The 20841-nt window shown below is 40.1% G+C and overlaps 1 protein-coding gene across 6 annotated transcripts in view; it reads right to left on the bottom strand.

Annotated features, from left to right (window-relative positions):
* Positions 1-20841, bottom strand: part of LOC127010416 (coronin-1A-like) — a 44048-nt gene that overhangs the window by 4684 nt on the left and 18523 nt on the right. For 2 of the 6 annotated variants that reach the window (XR_007763168.1, XM_050884476.1), the window contains exons 1-11: positions 16612-16747; positions 11378-11578; positions 10897-11163; positions 10099-10263; positions 9553-9777; positions 9146-9232; positions 8823-8945; positions 8422-8539; positions 7325-7449; positions 6838-6942; positions 6466-6663 (exon numbers count right to left, since the gene is read on the bottom strand). Coding sequence is in view for 5 of the 6 variants with exons in the window: in XM_050884476.1 (XP_050740433.1) it covers positions 6466-6663; positions 6838-6942; positions 7325-7449; positions 8422-8539; positions 8823-8945; positions 9146-9232; positions 9553-9777; positions 10099-10263; positions 10897-11163; positions 11378-11578; positions 16612-16650 (1653 nt within the window). In the remaining variant the exon portion in view is untranslated. Of the gene's footprint in view, positions 1-1028; positions 1066-6465; positions 6664-6837; positions 6943-7324; positions 7450-8421; positions 8540-8822; positions 8946-9145; positions 9233-9552; positions 9778-10098; positions 10264-10896; positions 11164-11377; positions 11579-12176; positions 12310-13764; positions 13825-16611; positions 16748-20841 lie in introns of those variants that run through there. The other 4 variants (XM_050884480.1, XM_050884477.1, XM_050884478.1 and 1 more) reach the window with 4 other exon arrangements.

Below are 20841 nucleotides of genomic sequence, written 5' to 3'. Positions count from 1 at the left end.
GGTATGTAGAAGCTGCAACTAAAGGGTTGCCCAAAGGCTGCATCAGAGGAGGGTGAGGAGGAGGGAACAAGTCAGACCAACTGTTAAATTCTCAGCCTGTGAGATAAATGACATTAAATATGGTTGATATATACTTTCGCTGAAAATCAATCATACGGGTGTTGAAATATGTCTCCCAACCACACCTTCAAACCATGGTGTGCGTGTCTGCCATGTCCACACCACAGTTCAGAACCTTTTTTTTTTTTTTCAGAATCTTTGAATACCTACTCCTTCCACATATAAGATCTAACTGAGAACATTTAATGAATTCAAATACAAGATGCTTGCTTTATATCAAGTGATAATATACAACATACATTACTAACAATTTTGCCACAGCAACAGAAACATAACATGTTCATAGAAAAATAAAGACATGTGAAAAATATCATGCACAATGAAATTTTGGGAGGTGATCCACATCAGAAGAATATATATCCTAGGCACAGCATGTTGATCTTTGTCTGACTTCAAAAGTCACAGTGCAAAGAATTACATCTAGTGGTACCATTAACCTAGCCAGCTCAACACCTAACAGCAAAGTCGGTTGGAGTTACTCTCAGCGATGTGCAAAGGTACTTCCCCAGTGTGGTGCAGTGCTGAGTGCCAACAGGTGGTTCAGTACTAAACTTACTTCACTGATCTGGCAGTGGCTTCCACCAGTCTCCTCTTCTTTGGACTAAACTTTTATTCATATGTTCTAATTTCCTACCATTCATGCTAAGACTTTAATTTATAGGTAAACTAAAAAGCCACTGAAAATATACATATTGAATGATTAAACTGACTTCTATTCTAGTGAAAAAAACTAAGCTTAATTACAACAAATTACAGGGAAAAACTAACTCCCTTCTTGAAAAACTGACTGTGAAGTGAGTGTTAGAATCTATGATATAGTCTTCTGATGGTAGAGCCAAGCTAAGAAGCCAGAATGTGTCCACCCATGCAGCAAGACAGTGGCACCACAACCTTAATCTACGGGTCACCTGCTGCAGCCGCTTCCTGTGATTCATTGGGGTTGGACTGTTGTTTTGGAGGCAACAGAGATCAGGTGAGTCGTGTTAACAGCATGATGGGACTTAGGATAACATTACCATTCCTGTTTGAGATTATCCTAGACTGTCTGTGACTTGCTATTCATTGTGCAGAAAGCAGTGTTAGTGTTACAATCTCAAGTTAATGCAACAGCAGAAAATAACAAGTACACAACTACATCTGAAGTTCATATTAATGTTGTCAATAAGTGTTATAATCAGTCCTAAACATCTTGGTATAGGAGAGAGGATATGAGAGCCGTGACAGAAGAATACCAGCATCTAACATAATGTAAAACTTAATGTGCAAGTGCCACCACTACAACCCCATACTTCTTAACTTCATAAACCTATTTCAAGGAAAGGAGTAGATAGTCTCAAAAAGTATTTGAAATATTAAAGGAAACAGGCTTAGAAATAATCACTTTGAACAGGTGGTCTAAGTTGTGATTGGAAAAGGGAGAGCATAAGTGAGGTTTGAAAATTGGAATCTGGGAAATTCAAGAAACAGATATATCAAGAAAGTTCTTGCTTTTTGTTGCAGATCCTCAGCTGCCAAGACTCTACACTATGTAATCTTTTTTACATATTACTTGCTAAGTAAATGTGCTGGGGAGACATCTTTCATCCGTAATTTACAGGAACATAAGAGGATCCCCTAAAGACAGAAGATGCATAGGACTCACAGCATTCAGGTCCTTTGAAAGTCAGCTGTATGGACAAGGACATAGTAATGATGCAGCAAACAACCTCCTAGTATCTAGTCAAGTGGCCTTCAGACAAACTTCTTAACAGGATAAAAATAAGCATCACAGGCTTCCATACAATATCTTGATAGGAATAAAGATAATGTGGCATCGATGGCATAACAGCAGAAATACTGGAATATGGAGATGTTATTGTGGGGTGGATAGTGTGGATATGTGACAGAGCATGGGAGCAGTGTGAGGTACTGGTAGACTGGAGAGAGGAAACTATTGGGCCGCTGTATAAAAGGATATCGGGATGACAATAATAGGGGAATAAACTTAGTATGCTTGGAAAGGTATATGGATAAGTTCAGAATGTGAGAACGATGTAAATAAGATAAAGTATAGGCAATGAACAAAAATATTTAGGAAAGGATCAAATTTTTGCACAAAAAAATGATGGTTGAAAAGTACCTTGAGAAGGATAGGTGTTTGCAACTTTCATGTCCCTAAAGAAGGTCTGTTGACAGAGCTGACAGGAAAGGTTAATGGGATGCCTGAGAATACATGATGTGGGAGGGCATTTACATGAAGGGATCAGGTCTTTTTACAAGGAGTGTGCCCCTGTGTGGGTGACTGGGAAACTGAGTGATTTTTGGTGTTGGTGTTGGTGTGGGTGTGAGATAGGGGTGTGTGATGTTACCATGGCTACATGGATGGTTGTGTGAAAGATATGAATGAAAGCCAGGGTAAGGGAATAATGCCCAAGGCAAGAAGTGAGTCTAGTGGTGGGTCTTTTGAGGGGGTTTCTTTATCCCATCCTGCCACGCTACATGTATCCCTTAGAGCTCAGTTCCACTGCACATATTCATGATTGCTCTGTCATGCTCCACATCAATGTTTCTGATACATGTGACGGAGTTGAAAGGATGATGTTGTTTTTTTATGACAATTGGAAGCCAAACAGGTAATGGCTGCACTGAAGAGAGCTATGGAAAGAAGTGTGAGCATTGGGGGTAAAGAAGGATGTAAAAAAAAAAAAAAGCATTATTCTACCAATCCTGGCATATGTATCATAGGCATGGACATGAAATGTACCAGAGCAGTCATGAATATGTGCAGTGGAACTGAGCTATATGAAGTACATGTCATGTGTCAGGATGGGATACAGAAAATAATGAAAGTTTGTATAAGAGGCTTGGTATGAGTGAAACAGTAAAGTGGATGTGGAGTGGCTGAATGGGTGAAGCATAGTAGGCTGAGATGGACTGAACATGTGGTGTGATGACTTTGTGAAGACAGTAAATAAAATGTGGTAGGGGGAATCAGGGGAATACCTCCAGTGAAATGAGTGGGCAAGCATTGAAGCAAAAAAAAATGGTAGATGAGGAAGTGAGTGTGCTAGAGAGAGTGCCAGAACGCTGAAAGTTGGAGACACTTCTGCTGTGGCCGCCCCCTTAAGGAAAATTCCTGTGAGGGGACATGGCATCAAAGATACAGATTGGTAAATAGGCTGAAGATAACAAACCACAAGGCAAAAAAACTGTTTCAAAATAGTAGATGGCCATTCACATTCAAAACACCCGTGGCAGCATAAATACTGGTAATGTATATTAAGACCAAAGTTAAACTGAACCCAGATTCACTCATTGAACCGCAGGCAGTCAACTTGAAAAGTCAATACATATTGGGGGTACACCTGAGACCTGCACAGGAAAAATAGTGTCAAATGATATTCACAATTAGTTTTACATCAGTGTTTTAACATGGAGTATTTCTTTTAAGCTTTTAAAACCTATTGAACTATTGGTTAATACAGGAAGGGGGGGGATGGCAACAAATGTGGCCCAGGTGAGGCATGAGCTGGGTGTGGGGACTGTTGGGAGGTGTGCTGTGTACTGCTGGCAAAAATTTAGCATTCAATCCTTAATTGTCTTGTCATAATTCATGCTGATAGATATTAATTTCATAGTAAAGGAGAATAAAGGCCAAGAAACATGAATAGAGGTTTGAAGTTATTAATCTTTGTAAGTTTAACATGCAACATGGCTTGGGAACTTTATTTCAAGATATAGAATAATCTGAAAATCAATACTGAATATGGAACAAGAGATGCCAAAGGTGACAAGAGACAGTGGAGGGTATTATAGCAATTAAAGTTTTAGTCAAATATCAAATTTCAAAGATGAAAAACTTAAGTTCCAAAATGCATATAATGATGGAGGCTGCAAGGAGTTAAGCAAAAAAAATTCTCCTAAGTAACCATGTGACACAAAAGCAGCTGTTCTCAGTCAAAAGAAGACATTTCAACTCCTCTTTTAATGTACAAAGCATGTCAAATAATGCCATTGATATAAACGAAGTAATTAAATTTTTAATTTCATGGGACTGTATTTTCTGGTATACAAGTGCACTTTTTTCCTTGTTTAAGTCACAGAAAAATCCCTCTGTATTTTATATACTTACAGGCAGGGTTAAGAGTCAGTTTTGCATTATTATCAAGTGATGATTTAGATGCAGTAGCCCCCATAAAAACTGCAAAAATTTATCCTTAAGTCTCCCAAATTAAAAACCAAAATTGCTGGTTGCTTTGACTGTAAAGGTGGAAGGGAACAGTGTTTGGGGTGTACACAAGGTGGACACTTGTTCATCTGTGTCAGAGCCCGCCACTGGCCAGCTGGACCAGCAACTATCATGGAGCCTCAGCGTTTGCAGGTACAGCTGGCTGGCTGGGAGGGGCACTGATCCTCCCATAACAGATACACATGTTGCCAGGAAGATGGTCGGTATGACCCACATTGCTGCGTCTTCATACAGGTAACAAGTCGAACAAACCATCAAGGAACATGAGAAACAGATTCCTTTTCATTATCACACTGACAAGTTGCATGGCAAGCATTTTAATGATGAATGACATGCAAATCAGCAGCAAGATAATGAAAAGGAGTCAGTTTTGCATATATCCCAATGACAAGTCTGACACATTGCAATTAAAAAATGACAAATGTGCACAATACTAACCATCCTGCAGACATATCAATCTGTTAAAGGAGGACTGGCATGCCTTTGAGCTACCCACATCTGCAAACACTGAGCCTGTGCAACAGTTGCTGTCCCAGCTGATCAGTGGCAAACCTTAACACACCACCTGTACATAATGTATGTATTAAGTGTAAATTTTATTGATGACAAAAAGAATCAATGATATGGCAGCATGCAGTTTGGAGATGAATTTATCACAGATTTATACACAGGCAATTGGATGACTTGGTGAAAAGGGGAGAAAGTAGGCCTAAGAAGGTTTGAAAGTTATTTTGGAAAAAAAAACATGCTTCCCTAAAACTCAAACAGTAATTACAGTGCAGCATGAGCCATTTTCATGCACATTTCAGTCGAGCCTTGTTGATGGATAAGACTGATAGAAAAATATAGATATAAACAGAAAGATAAATAAATAAAATAAATAAACTTTTTCAAATTCACTTAAATATATATTGAAACTCATAGATCCCTTTAGTTACAGACATGAAAATCAGCAAAATAATACATATATCAAAATATATGTGTGTGTGTGAGAGAGAGAGAGAGAGAGAGAGAGAGAGAGAGAGAGAGAGAGAGAGAGAGAGAGAGAGAGAGAGAGAGAGAGAGAGAGAGAGAGAGAGAGAGAGAGAGAGAGAGAGAGAGAGAGAGAGAGAGAGAGAGAGAGAGAGAGAGAGAGAGAGAGAGAGAGAGAGAGAGAGAGAGAGAGAGAGAGAGAGAGAGAGAGAGAGAGAGAGAGAGAGAGAGAGAGAGAGAGAGAGAGAGAGAGAGAGAGAGAGAGAGAGAGAGAGAGAGAGAGAGAGAGAGAGAGAGAGAGAGAGAGAGAGAGAGAGAGAGAGAGAGAGAGAGAGAGAGAGAGAGAGAGAGAGAGAGAGAGAGAGAGAGAGAGAGAGAGAGAGAGAGAGAGAGAGAGAGAGAGAGAGAGAGAGAGAGAGAGAGAGAGAGAGAGAGAGAGAGAGAGAGAGAGAGAGAGAGAGAGAGAGAGAGAGAGAGAGAGAGAGAGAGAGAGAGAGAGAGAGAGAGAGAGAGAGAGAGAGAGAGAGAGAGAGAGAGAGAGAGAGAGAGAGAGAGAGAGAGAGAGAGAGAGAGAGAGAGAGAGCAAATAAGGCATCATGCAGGCAATATGCAAGAAAGATGCCGTGCCAAAACTTCTTTATGTGTAATGTGTATTAAAGTTCTGAGGGGTATTACAATTACCAGGATTAAAATCTTTCACTGTACACTATTGACACATCTTAGAAGTAGCAGTCAACAAAGCTTTTATCAAACAAGGCCAAGCAGTGCTGGAGTTCTCACCACGTTCACAGCTTCAAATCATTCAAAGATAAAGTAAATCCTCAGATCAGTTATACAACATATCAAATAAAAACATACCGATGACATTTTCCTCCCTCAGTTCAGTAATACCCTCCAGCCTTAGTAAAATCATAAACTAAAACAGTTTACAGGCTCTTCTGAAGTGTTAATAACTACAAAGGCATGACATGAGACTCCACCAATAATCTAATAGTTCATGCTTGTTAGTGATGTAAGTCTCATGATGTATGCCTGATGTGAATAGTTACAATTTGTAAGCATAAAAATATGAATTCTTAACAAGCAGAATCAATACTTTCTCAAGTAACTAGTTAAGGTACAAAATATGCTGGAATGTAACATACCTCAGACTCTGTCTTTGGAGAGGGCTTGTCCAAGATCTGGATCTCTTTCTCTTGTTGCAAAGCATAATTTGACATCTTGGGGGAATCACCAGACTTGATGGTTATTTTATTAATGGTATTTTTGGTGCTGGTGGAGGTGTAAGTCCTCTCACTTTCAATTCCACTGCTGTTGGTGGAACACTGCTCCTTGTTGTCCCCCTGCCAAAAGAAGACTCCCTCAGTCTCAAGGGCATCTGATGGCTACACTATCTATGACCAGACACTAAATATAAACTGGCATACAATAATATACCCAAAAGCACAAGTAGTACATAAAGGAAAACACTGCAAAGCTTAAGATGCAATGAATAAAGCAGCAGTAGTCCCTCTCACCATATTCTTAACATTGCATCCCCACAGTTTCTGCAGAGCCTGGAATTTGGTGTCCAAGTTAGTTGAGGTCTTGAGATCTTTGTCTGTGCTACTGGAAGTCTTGACCTGTAGTGGGCAAGGGTCATGTTACTCCTTCAAAGCACGTACATACACAAACACACATTTATCACCAGTCCTTTCTGGTGTTGTCAGTCATATAAATGGTCAAGCTGCCACTGATATGGTTTGTTCTAACATAAACTTACACTCTACACATGACAATATGGAGTCTAAGCTGCCAGTCTCATGTGATATACTAGAAATACATAAAAAAAATAACAAATGAAAGCTGTTAACACATTACCAAAAGACGAAGACTGAGCACAAACAGAACTTTTCTGAGACATCACTTTTCACTCTAAGACAGACTTATGCCAAGAAAATGAGAAACAGGAGTGACGGCACGTAGATGACTTGCACGCAACTGCCCAACAAGCCTGTCACTTACCTCCATGGGTCGGTAATCTGCCCGAGTCTCCCGGGAGAGGAAGGCATACTTCTTGTCAGCATTCTTGTCAGAGGAGGACTCGGTGGGTCTCAGTGGGAGAGGGCGGTGAGTCTTGATGGTCATTCCTAGTACAAAATATTTCATCATTAAGTTTATCCATTTCCCCCAGAGTAAAAATAGGTTGGGGATGCTAGACAGGAAAAATAGGGAAACAGTAATTGAAGAGGAAAAAAAGACAATGTAAAATGAGCACCACAGGTCAAGTATCCTTTTGGTTAAGTATATGAATATCTATAAACATTATGCTTGAGTCTTGTAGTATCAGTAACAATCCCTAAACATCTGACTACCCTGAGATTAACTACTTTACACCAAGAGTAAAACAGGGATCTCAAGATTAAACGACTTTTCCGATCAGACTGGTATTTTATCTTATTTATGACTAAACAACCTCACTTTCAAGTAAATGCCATGGAGTTATGAAGCTTCTAATGATGTTTAACCCGGTAGCAGCGACGGGCCAAATCTGTGCCATGATATAAACCCCCCCAAAATAGATGATACATAATCTGATCACAAATGCTTTGATATATATTATGAAATGGCTTGTGTGAGGGGTGATTTTTTTTCATTTTTCTCGCTTGTAGGGACCGTTAAGAAACATGATCGCTGCTGCTACCGGGTTAAAGCTGAAAAAAAAAAATAAATAAATAAATAAATAAATACATCACCAGGTTAATGAGATCACATCAGCTGCACAAATATGTCACTTTCCCCAGTCTCATCGCACCCCGCCAGACCTACACAACACACACATGCTCCATCATACCTGCCCCAACCCCCAACCTAAATGTTCCCAGCAGACCTCCAACCCCCAAAACACCCTTGCCCCACATCCCACATTCCTAATCCCCCCCTCCCTTATCTCCATTCCATACCCTAAGCCTCCCACTACCAAGAGACAGATATATTTCATCATCGTGATATATAATATGCTAAAAAAATATTGAAAATCATACAGCCATTTAAAAACAATGCCAGCTTTCACTAATGCACCTGGTTAAAATAGTCTCTGTGCAACATTCTATACAACTCACCTGTTTTCATAGACATCAACACAGGCCCTCTAGTGGTGCCTGAGAACCACTCCTCAGCTGACATGGCTGGTGTGGGGGAGGCTGTGTCGGGGTACAAGTCAGGTTGGAATTGGTCACTCTGAAAAGTCAAATGTCAAGACTATGTTTAGAACTGGTTTAAATATATGGGCAGATTATATATAGAAAACTGATTGCTGCTTTGTTAACACAAATCAAAGTTATGAATTAAAAAGTGGTCTGTGGTTAGACCAAAATGCAAAATACATCACAACAACTGATACCTGGTAAGGGTAATTTCAACAAAGCAATATGATTTAGCTACTCCAAAAATACTTTCAGATTTGTGGATACCTCAAATTTCCATCCGATATCATAGAAATGGTGTATGAAATGTCTCTTACCTTCCTTGGAACTATCATGGATATAGGCTCACAGATTGCCTTGGTGGCGTACAACTTGAAAAACCGGAATATTTCACACTGGGACACCCTGCAGCCCCTCTTGGGCATCACCCCAAAGCCTCGCTGCAAAGAGCACCCAAATTAATATCCCTTATTTTTCAAATGGAAGAACTTGCACTCAAAATCAATTCTAATACATATCAGGAGCAAATGTATAACAAAATCAAGATGTAAAAATATATTTGAAAAAAAAAGTGTTAGAGTACTGGAACCTTCAAACAAAGGGAAATGAAATATTCACTCTTGGGTAGGAATGGACTCACCTGTGGTTCCCCTGATATGTATTGACTAAGGAAGTGGCAGTAGGGGGGACTGTCTGTTATCTCGTAGTAGCGAATGTTGCCGTCTCCCTTGGGGAGAGCAAGAAGAATTAGCGTTAGTGCAATCAATACCAGTTTGAGAGAGAAATCTTACGACCTAAGTGAGACAGTGGAAATGTAAACCTGATATTTATTTTCTTATCAGCATTAACTGTTATATTCATAGCATCTCATCATTTTATTTAGTCATTCATTCTTTGCAACTCAAATATCAGAAGCCTTTATTTTGCTCAGGAAACCCTTTATTTTTTTACGCTTGATTGTGGGGAAAGGTTACAATGAAGGAAGTCATCAAATGCTTACTGATCTTTCTCCCCATTTTCCTTGTGAAAGCACAGACACACACTTACCTTGCCCGCAACAAACACCACCCTCGTGTCGTGGTCATAAAAGGGCGTCAGGACCCCAGAGGAGGAGTCAATGTTATCCAGACGCAGGGGTGTGTTGAAGTTCTTCTCATCCCACACACCAAACTGGCGGTCGCTAAACCTACTGAAGCCTGTGGTGAAGACGAGCCCGGTGTCCCCACAGTACACTGCCTTGCATGCTTTGGATCCTTCATGGCACATTCCCTCCTGTAAAATAGGAAGAGATGCAATTCATAAAACAACTAAGATTTATAGGATTTTTATCATTGTTATGCTTATTTCATACAACATTCAAGGCATAAATTAAAGACAAAGTGAAAACACAAATTATCATTCACTACTGTCATGAAACTGAGGCATAAAACTTTAGATAACCTTTTTATGATCTCCATGGGCATAAACACAATGAAAATGAGCAACACCAAGCAGTGCCCAATGAAATGAACAAAGCACAAGTTCTGACATACTCACAAAACACCTTGACTTTTTGCTAAACACAACACCAAATAAAACAACACATGACCATACCTGCAAGAGCTTGCCAGAGAGTGGGTCAATGATCCTTAGTCTCTTGTCCCTGCAGGTGGTGACCATGCGGGAACCGTCGCGGTTCAGTGACAGGCTGTAGACTACATCCGTGTGAAGGTCAATGGTCTGCATGAGGGCTGCCCGTCGTGTATCCCACACTAGTATCTGCCATTACAACAAATTATAAGTCACAACATAATAATGACAGAAGGCCTGGTATGCCTGTTGGGAAAACTAAGACTTGTAGTATATATACTGAGTTATGATTGCTGTAAAAATCAGGATCTGATTGCTGAGTTACAATATCTAATCTTAATTCCTGTATTATACTGAGCGGCCCTGCTTCCTCAGAAAATTTCTCCAAGCGTAGACAAATCACAAAGGTCATTAGTTCTCCCAGCTGCATTTCTTTTACTTCTGAAGAGGATATTTAAATCCTATCTATCATTCTAGCTGGTGGTCTCTGGTTTCACAGCCCCTTCAGTTCACTAATTGACATTCAAGCACTCTTCATGTATACTTGTCATTCTTTACTTTCATCGCATGAACAAAGCACCTCTATTCATATTTCCTTATTCCTACCACTCCATACTTGACACTTTCTGCACTCTCACCCATGCTACATCTAAACACACTCTAAATGCTGTTGCTATCCACCTCATTAGTCCACATATCTTTGAATAATTAACCTTCACAGCTTTGAGTTACAGTACTTATTAAAACTAATTCCAGGTAAAATTCAATAAGTTCTGATTTTTATACTACCATGACAAACTAACTAGAAGCATGCTGACTCACCTGATAGTCATACCCTGCTGAAAACAAAACATTTTCTGCTGTTGGGTGCCACTCCACGATGGACACGCGGCGCTGGTGGCCCTGCAGGTCAGCCAGTGGATCTGTCAAGTTAGCCTTTAACCCTCCATCTGGTATGTGCCATAGCTTTATAGTACAATCATCTGCCCCGGAGGCTATGAGGTTGTCATTGAAGGGACACCACTTTAGATCCAGCACCGGCCCTGCATGCCCCGTCACCTTCGGAGTGTTGATGTCTATACGACCCGTCTGTAAAAGGGATCTGTATCTAACGGCAGCAGTAGTTAAAAATATAGACAAGGATAGTTACTTTACAGGTTGAAAAAGAATATTAGGGGAGTTCCGGAAGGGCACAGAGCTTTAGAGCTATTGATAGATGAAAAAATTACTAATACATAAAGACAAATACATATGTTTAGCTAAAACAATAGATTGATACATGCATCAAAACTTTAGGCCACACCTTGTCAAGAGGCAGCACTATGAAGGCCCCTCCTCCTGCCACCTCCACAGCGATGGCCACAAACTTGGGGTTGACGGCGCAGGCAGCCGTGTCGTGTGCCTTCTGTGTGATGAGGACATTCTCGTAGCAGTTCTCCTTGCGGGAGCCCTTGCCGTACACGTGCCGGAACTTGGAGGACCGGATCCCTCGGAATGTGCTTTGCTGCAGGGCCAATGTTGCCCGGCGTGGGAGAAAAGTATGTCAGTCCATGTTGTCCTGGGATGGTGTCTCAGCAAGTTACTATGTCCATGAGATTGACAGCTCCTTATAATATGTTCTAGAGAAAATAAAGATTAATACATATATGCATCATAATAAATTAGACTATAATATAATTAGATTAACAGTTAGTAGTGCAAATGTGGTAAAATAAAATTATTTGCAAAATCTAAACATCTGAGATACAGAATGCATCTAATAATTTATATACTGGAAAATCATAAAAAAACTTTGGTCTTTATGGTATGGCTATTTCTTCTTGAACAAAAAATGTGAGTCTATAAACACATCAAATTATGTTACATGAAAAGTATTCTCTCTATTATAAACTAGTGACACAATCTGCTCCTGCAACTGTGATCTATGAATTCTAAAGCCATACACATTACAAATGGGGTCACTCCATACTGACCACTAGTGCCACTTCTCTAATATTTTTTGCATATCAATATTGCTAATCTGCATTATTGTCTACAAGCAGCAGTACCAAAATATAGCTAGTAATACTTTGTTAGATATATCTGATCCAAAACTGCCATACCTGAGCCATAGACCTTTGAATGCAGTATTAGTACAGTGAAGGAATGCCAATATCTTGTAGCACCCTTATCATATCTCCTTCCTCTGCCTATCTCAGCTTAAAGGGACAACACCTCTACAGCACCACCATCAGCCCCTGTACAAAGCTACACACATTACTCATGCTACCAACTAAATGATGACACGTTATTGAGTTATATGACAGTCTTCGCTGACTCTTTTCTGGTATGCCTCATTAATCAAATTTTCAACTTTCTACATGTGAATATGGCATTGAGACTGTGATGGCCAAGTGAATATATATACATCTACAGTGCTGAAAATTAAAAGGTGGCAAACAGTAGAAAGTATACATACAAACAGGACTGACTATCATTCAACCAAGGCAAGGAAATAAAACAAACAAAAAATGTATGATTGATATAGAATTATTAGCTATTGATTAATACATGAACCTTTTCTTCAAATTTCTGTGTTAATTACTCTAAAGGTAACCAATTATTTCTATAATCTAATCAATACCATGCAGAATCATTATTATATTATAAACAGGAAAAAATTAATACTTCTATTAGTCATACAGTCTAAGTAGGACTAAGTTACTTTACGTTGTTAAAATTTTACCAGTTACTTAGTAATTTTTTTTTAAATTGTTGCTTAAAAATAATAATTATATATTTAAACCAAAAAACAAGGGGAGAAAAGGGTCAACAAACAAGCCATGCATGGGTGCAACAAAGGGTATGGTGTGTGTGTGTGCACTGTGCATGTGTGTGTGTGTGTGTGTAATTCACTATGGTCTGACCAAGTGATACTTGTGATAACAATACCCTCTCTGAATGGCTCACAAGTGAGGGTTCTCTGGGTACAGCTGAAACCTCATACCCACACACACCCAGAAGGTGGGACACAATCCCTGACCAACACTCAGCACCCATGCACTGCTGGGTAGACAGAGGCATGGGGAACTGCCCATCCGTCTCCACTCCGCTCAGGAATCGAACCCGAGACCTCTTGGCTATATTAATCAGACTATGTGAGTGTGAGTGTATTGGCTATCTACAGGTCATAGTATCTTTCAAGAAAGTTCTAAAGAGTGTGGAGAAAAAAAAGGTATAAAAGAGTTTAAACAGAAACCAAAATGTGAATGTGACTTACAAAATGAGTGCTCACAAAGAAAATCAATTTATTTTAACTTAGAAGGCTTTTAGTATAGCCAGAAAAGTATGTTGGAAGACAAGGAGTATTTTGTGTGTGCCTGAGTCAATCAGATACATGATTAACATGTGAAGAGCAGTTTTCAATGTCAATTTTACTACAGCTTCCAACAAGACAGAGCAAAGAAAAAAAGTGTAGCAACCAAATATATATACTTGAACATCCACACAAACACACACACACCATAACCCAACAAATGTTTAACACATGGAAATACAAATAAACAAAAAGAAGGACACTTGAATTTGCATTACAGCCAATATAAAGGTGAGATAGTTCCAATTAGATATCCAGTTGTGTTTTGTGGACAATAAAATTTGGCTACGTTTATTCTCCCATTCCCCCCCTGGCTCAACATCCACATAACCTACCGACTGTGCAGGCATTTTTGGAATATGCATTGGAACTGATCAAGATTGGACCACTCAGAGCTGCAAAAAGAAACAAATAATTCAAATGTACATTTAAAGGGAGGAAGCAAGTCATGCACTGGGTGACACCTGCTGGTACGGAGGGGCACCAGGGAGGCTCAAGGGAGGAGACTGTCTGGGGTTATACTCCTTGGAGGTGTTCAAGGGTGAGGCTTGTTCCTACAAGATATAATTCCCACCTGGCCATCTACTCACCAAGTATTCAGGCCTAACTATTGTCTTAATATGACATATATTATTTGAATAAGCAGTCAGTAGTTTTAAAATTAAAAATCTTATCAAACCCATAGACTGCAAATTCAAAATTGAAAGAAAACATAACTTTCCTAAATCAGTTCATGGTTCATTGCATGAAATAGAAAGTTGATGCTTTGTTTTGTTAATGATAACTTCTTTATACTTCAAAAACAAAGATGTTGTAATCCTCTTATATATAAACAGAACAAACTACCAGATTTTTTCCACCCTCCTCAATCCCTTTATTGAGAAGGGTGGAAGAAAATGTTTGAAATCAGGTGGAGCTGTGGAGCTCAGACATCCTACATATACAAGTAATTTTGTCTGGGCAACCACGCACAGTACATACTGAAGAGAAAACCTGCTATGCTAACAATTCATAATCACAAGTAATAATTTGATAAATTGGTAGTTTTCATTGAGCACTATTTTTCATTTTTGTGTTTATAATAGATATCTGACTACCTGTGAAAGGAGAAATAAAAATAAAATTAAAAAAGGGTTATTCTTTCATAAAGATTATTATGTTTAGTGTTATTATATTTTTATGGTTTTCCCATATTAGTAGTTTACTCCATGTGGACTACCCTCCAAACTACCGTGTTGCAAATTTATGATTTGGAAAATGTATACTGAATTTACCTAGCCAGTTATCAATCACATACATATCCAATGCATAAATACCTACAAAGGACACCCGATAATGTTAGTAATTTTTTACTTGGAGTTTTATTATATGTACAAGTGAAGCGGCTGTTGCTCGGTCACTTGTAATCCTCTTTCATATCTCACCATCTGTCCTATTTTTCTGGTGCACCTCTAAGGTTTTGAGTCTACCTCAGTCTAGTGTCCTGTCCCTTCCTCTCACCACCTGCTCTCACTGCCACACGAGCCTCACCCACAGCCAACACCTCATCACTGGTGTCCTGTGTTTCATCGAAACAAGAATGGCTCACTTTTGTATTATGCAGGTATTTAAGAACAGTAAACCCTTGAACTTCCCTATCAGTATATGGCAAAGGCGTTCTAAAAGGAATAATGATTACAAGCAAGGTATGGCCAATTAGTAAAGGACATCATGTCCAAGTATTGCTACAGATGTCTCCCAATAATTTATGAAACATCTACTGGAATAATAGTTGTTTAATAAAAGCAAATTACTGACCTATCATTATCATTTTTTTCTACATTATGTTTTAAAAGTACTTAAGAAAAATTAGCATGCTAAGTGTGGCATACTCCCACCTACAATATATCTCACACTCACTTTGTAACCATAAATCACAATGGGGGGAAATCATAAGGAGCAGAAGATTAAGACAATTATCTATCATCTTCATCTCCATGTCTTGATTTCTTCCCTCCATGACAGTTAACCACAAGGAGAATACCATTTATACTTTCTCAGCCCAGTGGTGACACATTTAGGATGAATGCTGGGGAGGAAGGACAAGCCAAGATAACAGTTTCCCAAGCTTTCCAACATTCTCCTTCCTCAGCACTCCTCCATATCTCGTCTCTAGCTTAACTAACTGCTCTTCTATTGGTGTGTATGTATTCTACTAATTACAATACATTATGGAATAGGACGATGAGTTTACACAGGGCACCGTTAACAGACTATTGATGGGTGAGCATCATGGACTGAGGCAAGGAGCGACTGAGAGCAGATGGAATGAGGTAAGAATAGAGTAAGTGGCTGTCTTTGCCGGCTCATACCAAAACCAAAACCATCAGCCTTTCGCAAAATTCCGTATATATAATAGAAATGTGACCTAAAATTTCCGAGTATTAAATCTCTTCTTTTGTTGAGTATGTATTCTGCTGGACTAAGAAATTTTTTATGCAACTCATATTAAAATGATATACTGTAGGTTTACTGATGACAAGTGCACTGAAACTTTCCGATATGAAGCTCAGTAAGACTATTGTAGTGTGCAATATAGATGTTAACGACTAGTAAGAAAGAATAAGCCTGCAGTTTTATCGACAATACAAAACAGAGGATGATGGCTTTCCACAGGGCACCGTTGACAGACTACTGAAGGGTGAACACCATGGACCAAGGGAAGAAGCGACTTAGACCCGGTGGAATAAGGTAATGGACGGTCTCTGCCGGGTCACAACAAAACCCAAAACGCGAAACGCCAAATAATATATCGAAATATCACCTAAAATTCCGAAATGTCAAATCTAGCGTCCTTGCCGGGGGGTCACATACGGCGGCCCAGCGTGGCACTAGCAAGGTCTCGTACACTCCACACGGGGGCAATGGCACTAAGGAAGCGACTCCACACCTCGGCGTGAAGCTCGGGGGCCGTGACAAGCCACCAGGACAACACAAGCAGCAACGTTTCCAAGCCATTACCGCCAAGTCTACACGGCAGCCACACACGCCCAGACCCGCCCTCTAGTCTAGCCCCCCGCCGCCCCACACTGCCCACACACAGCTGCATTACGGGACGACAGCTCTCCCTCGCGACATGACTGGCTTTTCCATGCGTTCTAAATCACAGCCAACACTAAGGTACGGACACCCGAGGCACAAACCCTGATGGGAGGCTTCTGACAGGCTCGCGTGTCCACCATCTTGTTGTGTTGATGTCAGTCAGGGGTGGGGAGGTACCGGTCCCTGTACTAACGGTACCAGATACACGGAACGGTACCGGTATAAGTACCAATACTGGCCAGTCGCCCACGCTCAGTCCCTCATTTCTTTTTCACACGAGTGAGAGGCTGAGACTCTGAAAGCCTGAGTGGATATCTCGGTGATGTGCGCTCCTCCTCTCGGGGCGCTACACCGGCTATACCTGCAAGCTCCTTCACTCTGGCCGCTACCGGTACCTGAGTTTTTCGGATCCGGTATTATTGGTACTCAAATTAACGGTACCTGCTCATCCCTAGCCAACAATCTCCTACATAACACAACTGACTGGCTTTTGAGTTTCACCGTTTGGAAAGGCAATCAAGTTCATAAAAGCTCCTTGGAGACTTATTCTGTTATTTTATGTATTGTATGAGGCATCTGAAGTATAGTTTTGAGTTCCTGTATGAGCTGCATTAAGTTTTCCTTTCTGCTGCACGTCCACGGATGTCAGGCAGTGAAGTTCAGGCATAGTATATGAATTGATTATGTTACTGCAATACTTTTTTCTTCTGTCACGGGGGATTATCAGGCTAGTTAAATATGAGTTCATCTCTATTGTCGTACCGCCGGCAGGGGCACCGTCTCCCTCGTTTTTCGTCACAATCAATGAAAGGGCGGTGACCACTCCTCGCCCAGTCCCCTTTAAATAAGTCTTGCACGCACCCTTCCCCTCTCGTCTGGCGTGTGTGGCATAGTCTCACCAACACACGCAACATACCATGAATACCAGACGACTCCCCATCCTTAATTCAGTGACACACGCCCCTAAAGACGAGAGAACATGGCACCTCAACTCATGCTGGAGACTTCAAAATAGACAGACGTGAACGAAGACTTATGGAATGCTCTCTCTCTCTCTCTCTCTCTTGTTGTCTGGTGAGGATGGATTTCAGAGGCTCGCGGTAACAAGCTCCACAAGCCCCGTCTGTCTTCACGCACAGGATGTTAAATAAGCGAGACGGGGAGACGTGAGAGGGGGGAGGGAAAAATGCCTTCCTGAGTGACTTGCAGGCCGAGTGTCACTGCTCGCAAGGACTTTAACTTTCTAGGTGCATATCGTGTGCATAGATTTTTTGTCCTACTTCAAGGGGGAAAAATGATATATGTTTGGTTTCTGTTGGCGTGCGAGTCATATTCTTATTTCACATCCTTATTCCATCTTTTGCACATCCCCTTAGAAAACAAATGATCATAGAAATATAGCCTAGACATAGATAGATAGATAGATTGATAAATACGTAGATAGACAGATGAACAACTAAAAAGAAGCACGGGTATAAATAAAAATAATAAGACTGAATTCTATAGGCCTATATGGTGAAATGAGATACCGCGCTGACCCTTCGTGACAGATAAATGACTACATAAAGTACAAAAAACTAATTATTTCCTTGGCAAAATATGGAACAGCAAGAAGGGTGGCGATCTAGCGGATGACAACCTCTCGTTACACCGACATGATGACAAAGTACTATAGCAAAGACATTCACCCTTGACAGCAGCTCGATCTCCGTCACGCACGCCTTCCTTCTCCTCCTCAAGGCGTGTGTGCTTCCTAGCCTTCATCCTATCGCCCCGAGCCTCACAGGACGATCACGTAACCTTGGGACGAGAATGAGGCTGCATCCTTCCCCCTGGCGTAACTGTGCGGGGTTTTGTTCCCCGTGTCTTGGTCGCTGATCTTCTATAATGATGCGTAATTACGAGGTCTTGCAACACACTCTTGTAAGACAAAATGTTATCCTGGCTGCTGTTGTGTTGTGCCCTGGGACCTTTTCTTGTCAATTTGTTCTTGCCTGTTTGTGTTTGTGCAGGACTGAGTCACCCCTGATTTTTTATACGTCGTGTTAATCTTGGTCAGCAATAATGTGGGTGATTTGTCTTATTAACCAGTTTGGCGTAGTTTGTTGGTTATTATATCACTTTTTACATTTGAGTTTGTACTGATATGTCGATTTAACTGTGAAAATACAATACTTCTAGCTAACTCCATTCCCAAAGTTGAATTAAACAGCCAAGCTAGCTACGTAACTATTATTAAAAGCAAATACGACGTTTAAAAGAAGCCTGCATGACGTCAATCTCATGATGTTGTGTAAGTAATGGTGAGGAGAAGAGTTAGATAACTGCTCATCATTTACATTGTCTGGTTGATCAGTTAGGACAGAATATAACTATACGACAAACACAGGTGATGTATATAGCTTCAATATCCCAACCTCCTTACGTCTCCTCATAAATGTCGGATATGAAAAATAAAACCAGTATTTACACGATGATAATAAGGTCGGATAATTAGATAGTATAAGGTGTATAGGAAACAGATAATTGCTGAGGATGTTAACAGACGTGTGACGCATGAAGTGAGAGATTTCAGCGCCGTGAGTAGCTACAGAACGCAACGCAGTCAGTACCTAAGGCCTTTTGTCTGAAGTTCACTCGCTAGCTCTTGATATATGAACCGATGAGTACCTATTACAGTACCTCCTACATACAACAGAAGAATCTTTGAAAGTCCCTCATTAACATCGAGAGAAAAAAAAATATACGCAAAGGATGAGGGTGGTATTTTGTAGTTTATGTTTGGGCTAACCTTTAGTAAGAATAAGAAAACAAATAAAGAAATAAAAATAAATCTTCAGACGCAGGTATTTGTCATTGAAGTGAAGTACAGTATCCAAAACCCGTTACGTTCATTGGACAAGGCTAGATAAAACATATGAGCCACTCCCCCCTAAAAGGAAAATGGCAACAACTTTATTCCCTCACTTCCAAAACACAATTAGAGAAGGGCACAGTGTCATCTAATTACCGTCTTCCTTCCTCTGCCCCGTACACACAACACTCTATATAGCATTACACCAAGCCACCCGCTGCACCATTCTTTTTCAACGTTAATTAAAGTCTAACGGGGTGGCAGTAAGAATGTATGTAGGTAATTAAGCTCTAGTTTGTTTATGGTCCTTATTAGCCCAGATAACGCTACATCAAAAGTATTCTAAACACTATATTCTTTTCTTGTTTTGAACTTTAATTTAAGGCTTCAGGTGGCTGTAAAAACATAGATGCGTTTGTGTTGCTATTTTCACAACAATACAGTGATACAAATACCTTTATTATAACAGGTAATTTCATACACCTGCCTCATCTCCTACCTGGTTCTTGCCCTCTACTCCTTCTGTTCCTCCTCTTTTGCCTTGCCTTTCGCCTCCTACATCACATCTTTTCTCCTCTTCTCGTTATGGTTTTCCTCCTTGTACTTCATATAACAGTACTCATTATCATTCTACTTTCTGTTTTCTGTTCCTCCTCTTTTGCTTGCCTTTCGCCTCCTACATCACATCTTTTCTCCTCTTCTCATTATGGTTTTCCTCCTTGTACTTCATATAACAGTACTCATTATCATTCCACTTTCTGTTTACTGTTCCTCCTCTTTTGCCTTGCCTTTCGCCTCCTACATCACATCTTTTCTCCTCTTCTCGTTATGGTTTTCCTCCTTGTACTTCATATAACAGTACTCATTATCATTCTACTTCCTGTTTTCTGTTCCTCTTGTCGTGTTTCATTTTTCCTCTCGTAATGCGTTTTCTTCTGTCTTTAGGTCTTAGCTCGTATCTATCAAACCGTATTACTAGACGAAGAAAAGAGTGTAGGCATCTATTTCTTACTTAGTTTACCCTTAGCTTTTATCAAACCGCTTAAAAAGACAACAAAATGAGGGCGTAGTCGTGGAGTCTTGACCTAACCATATCAGTAAACGAAGAAAACACAGTAGTATACATTTTTTACTTAATTTAGCCCATAGCCTTTGCCAAACCGCTTAATTAGAAAAGAAAACAAAATGAGGGCTTGGTCGTGGAAGAGTCGTGAGTCGTGACCTAACCATATCAATAATCGAGGAAAACGAGTGTAGGTACTTATTGTTTTTACTTAACTGACTGACTGACTGACTGACTAGCTGGCTGAATACCCTAACTGACTGACTGAATGCACTGATATCCTAAAAAATGCTCGATCTGTCTTACGAGGGTCGACTTAACTATTCCTGCGAGCGAGAATATATTTTTCCTCTTATTGATGTAGTCTTTAGTCTTTAACAGATTATAAAGGAGACGAAAACAAAATGAGGGCGT

The sequence above is a fragment of the Eriocheir sinensis genome, chromosome 43 (assembly GCF_024679095.1).
Source record: "Eriocheir sinensis breed Jianghai 21 chromosome 43, ASM2467909v1, whole genome shotgun sequence".
NCBI classification, from domain to species: Eukaryota; Metazoa; Arthropoda; class Malacostraca; order Decapoda; family Varunidae; genus Eriocheir; species Eriocheir sinensis.
Note: the sequence above shows the minus strand (reverse complement) of the source record. Positions and strands in the feature narration are given on the sequence as shown.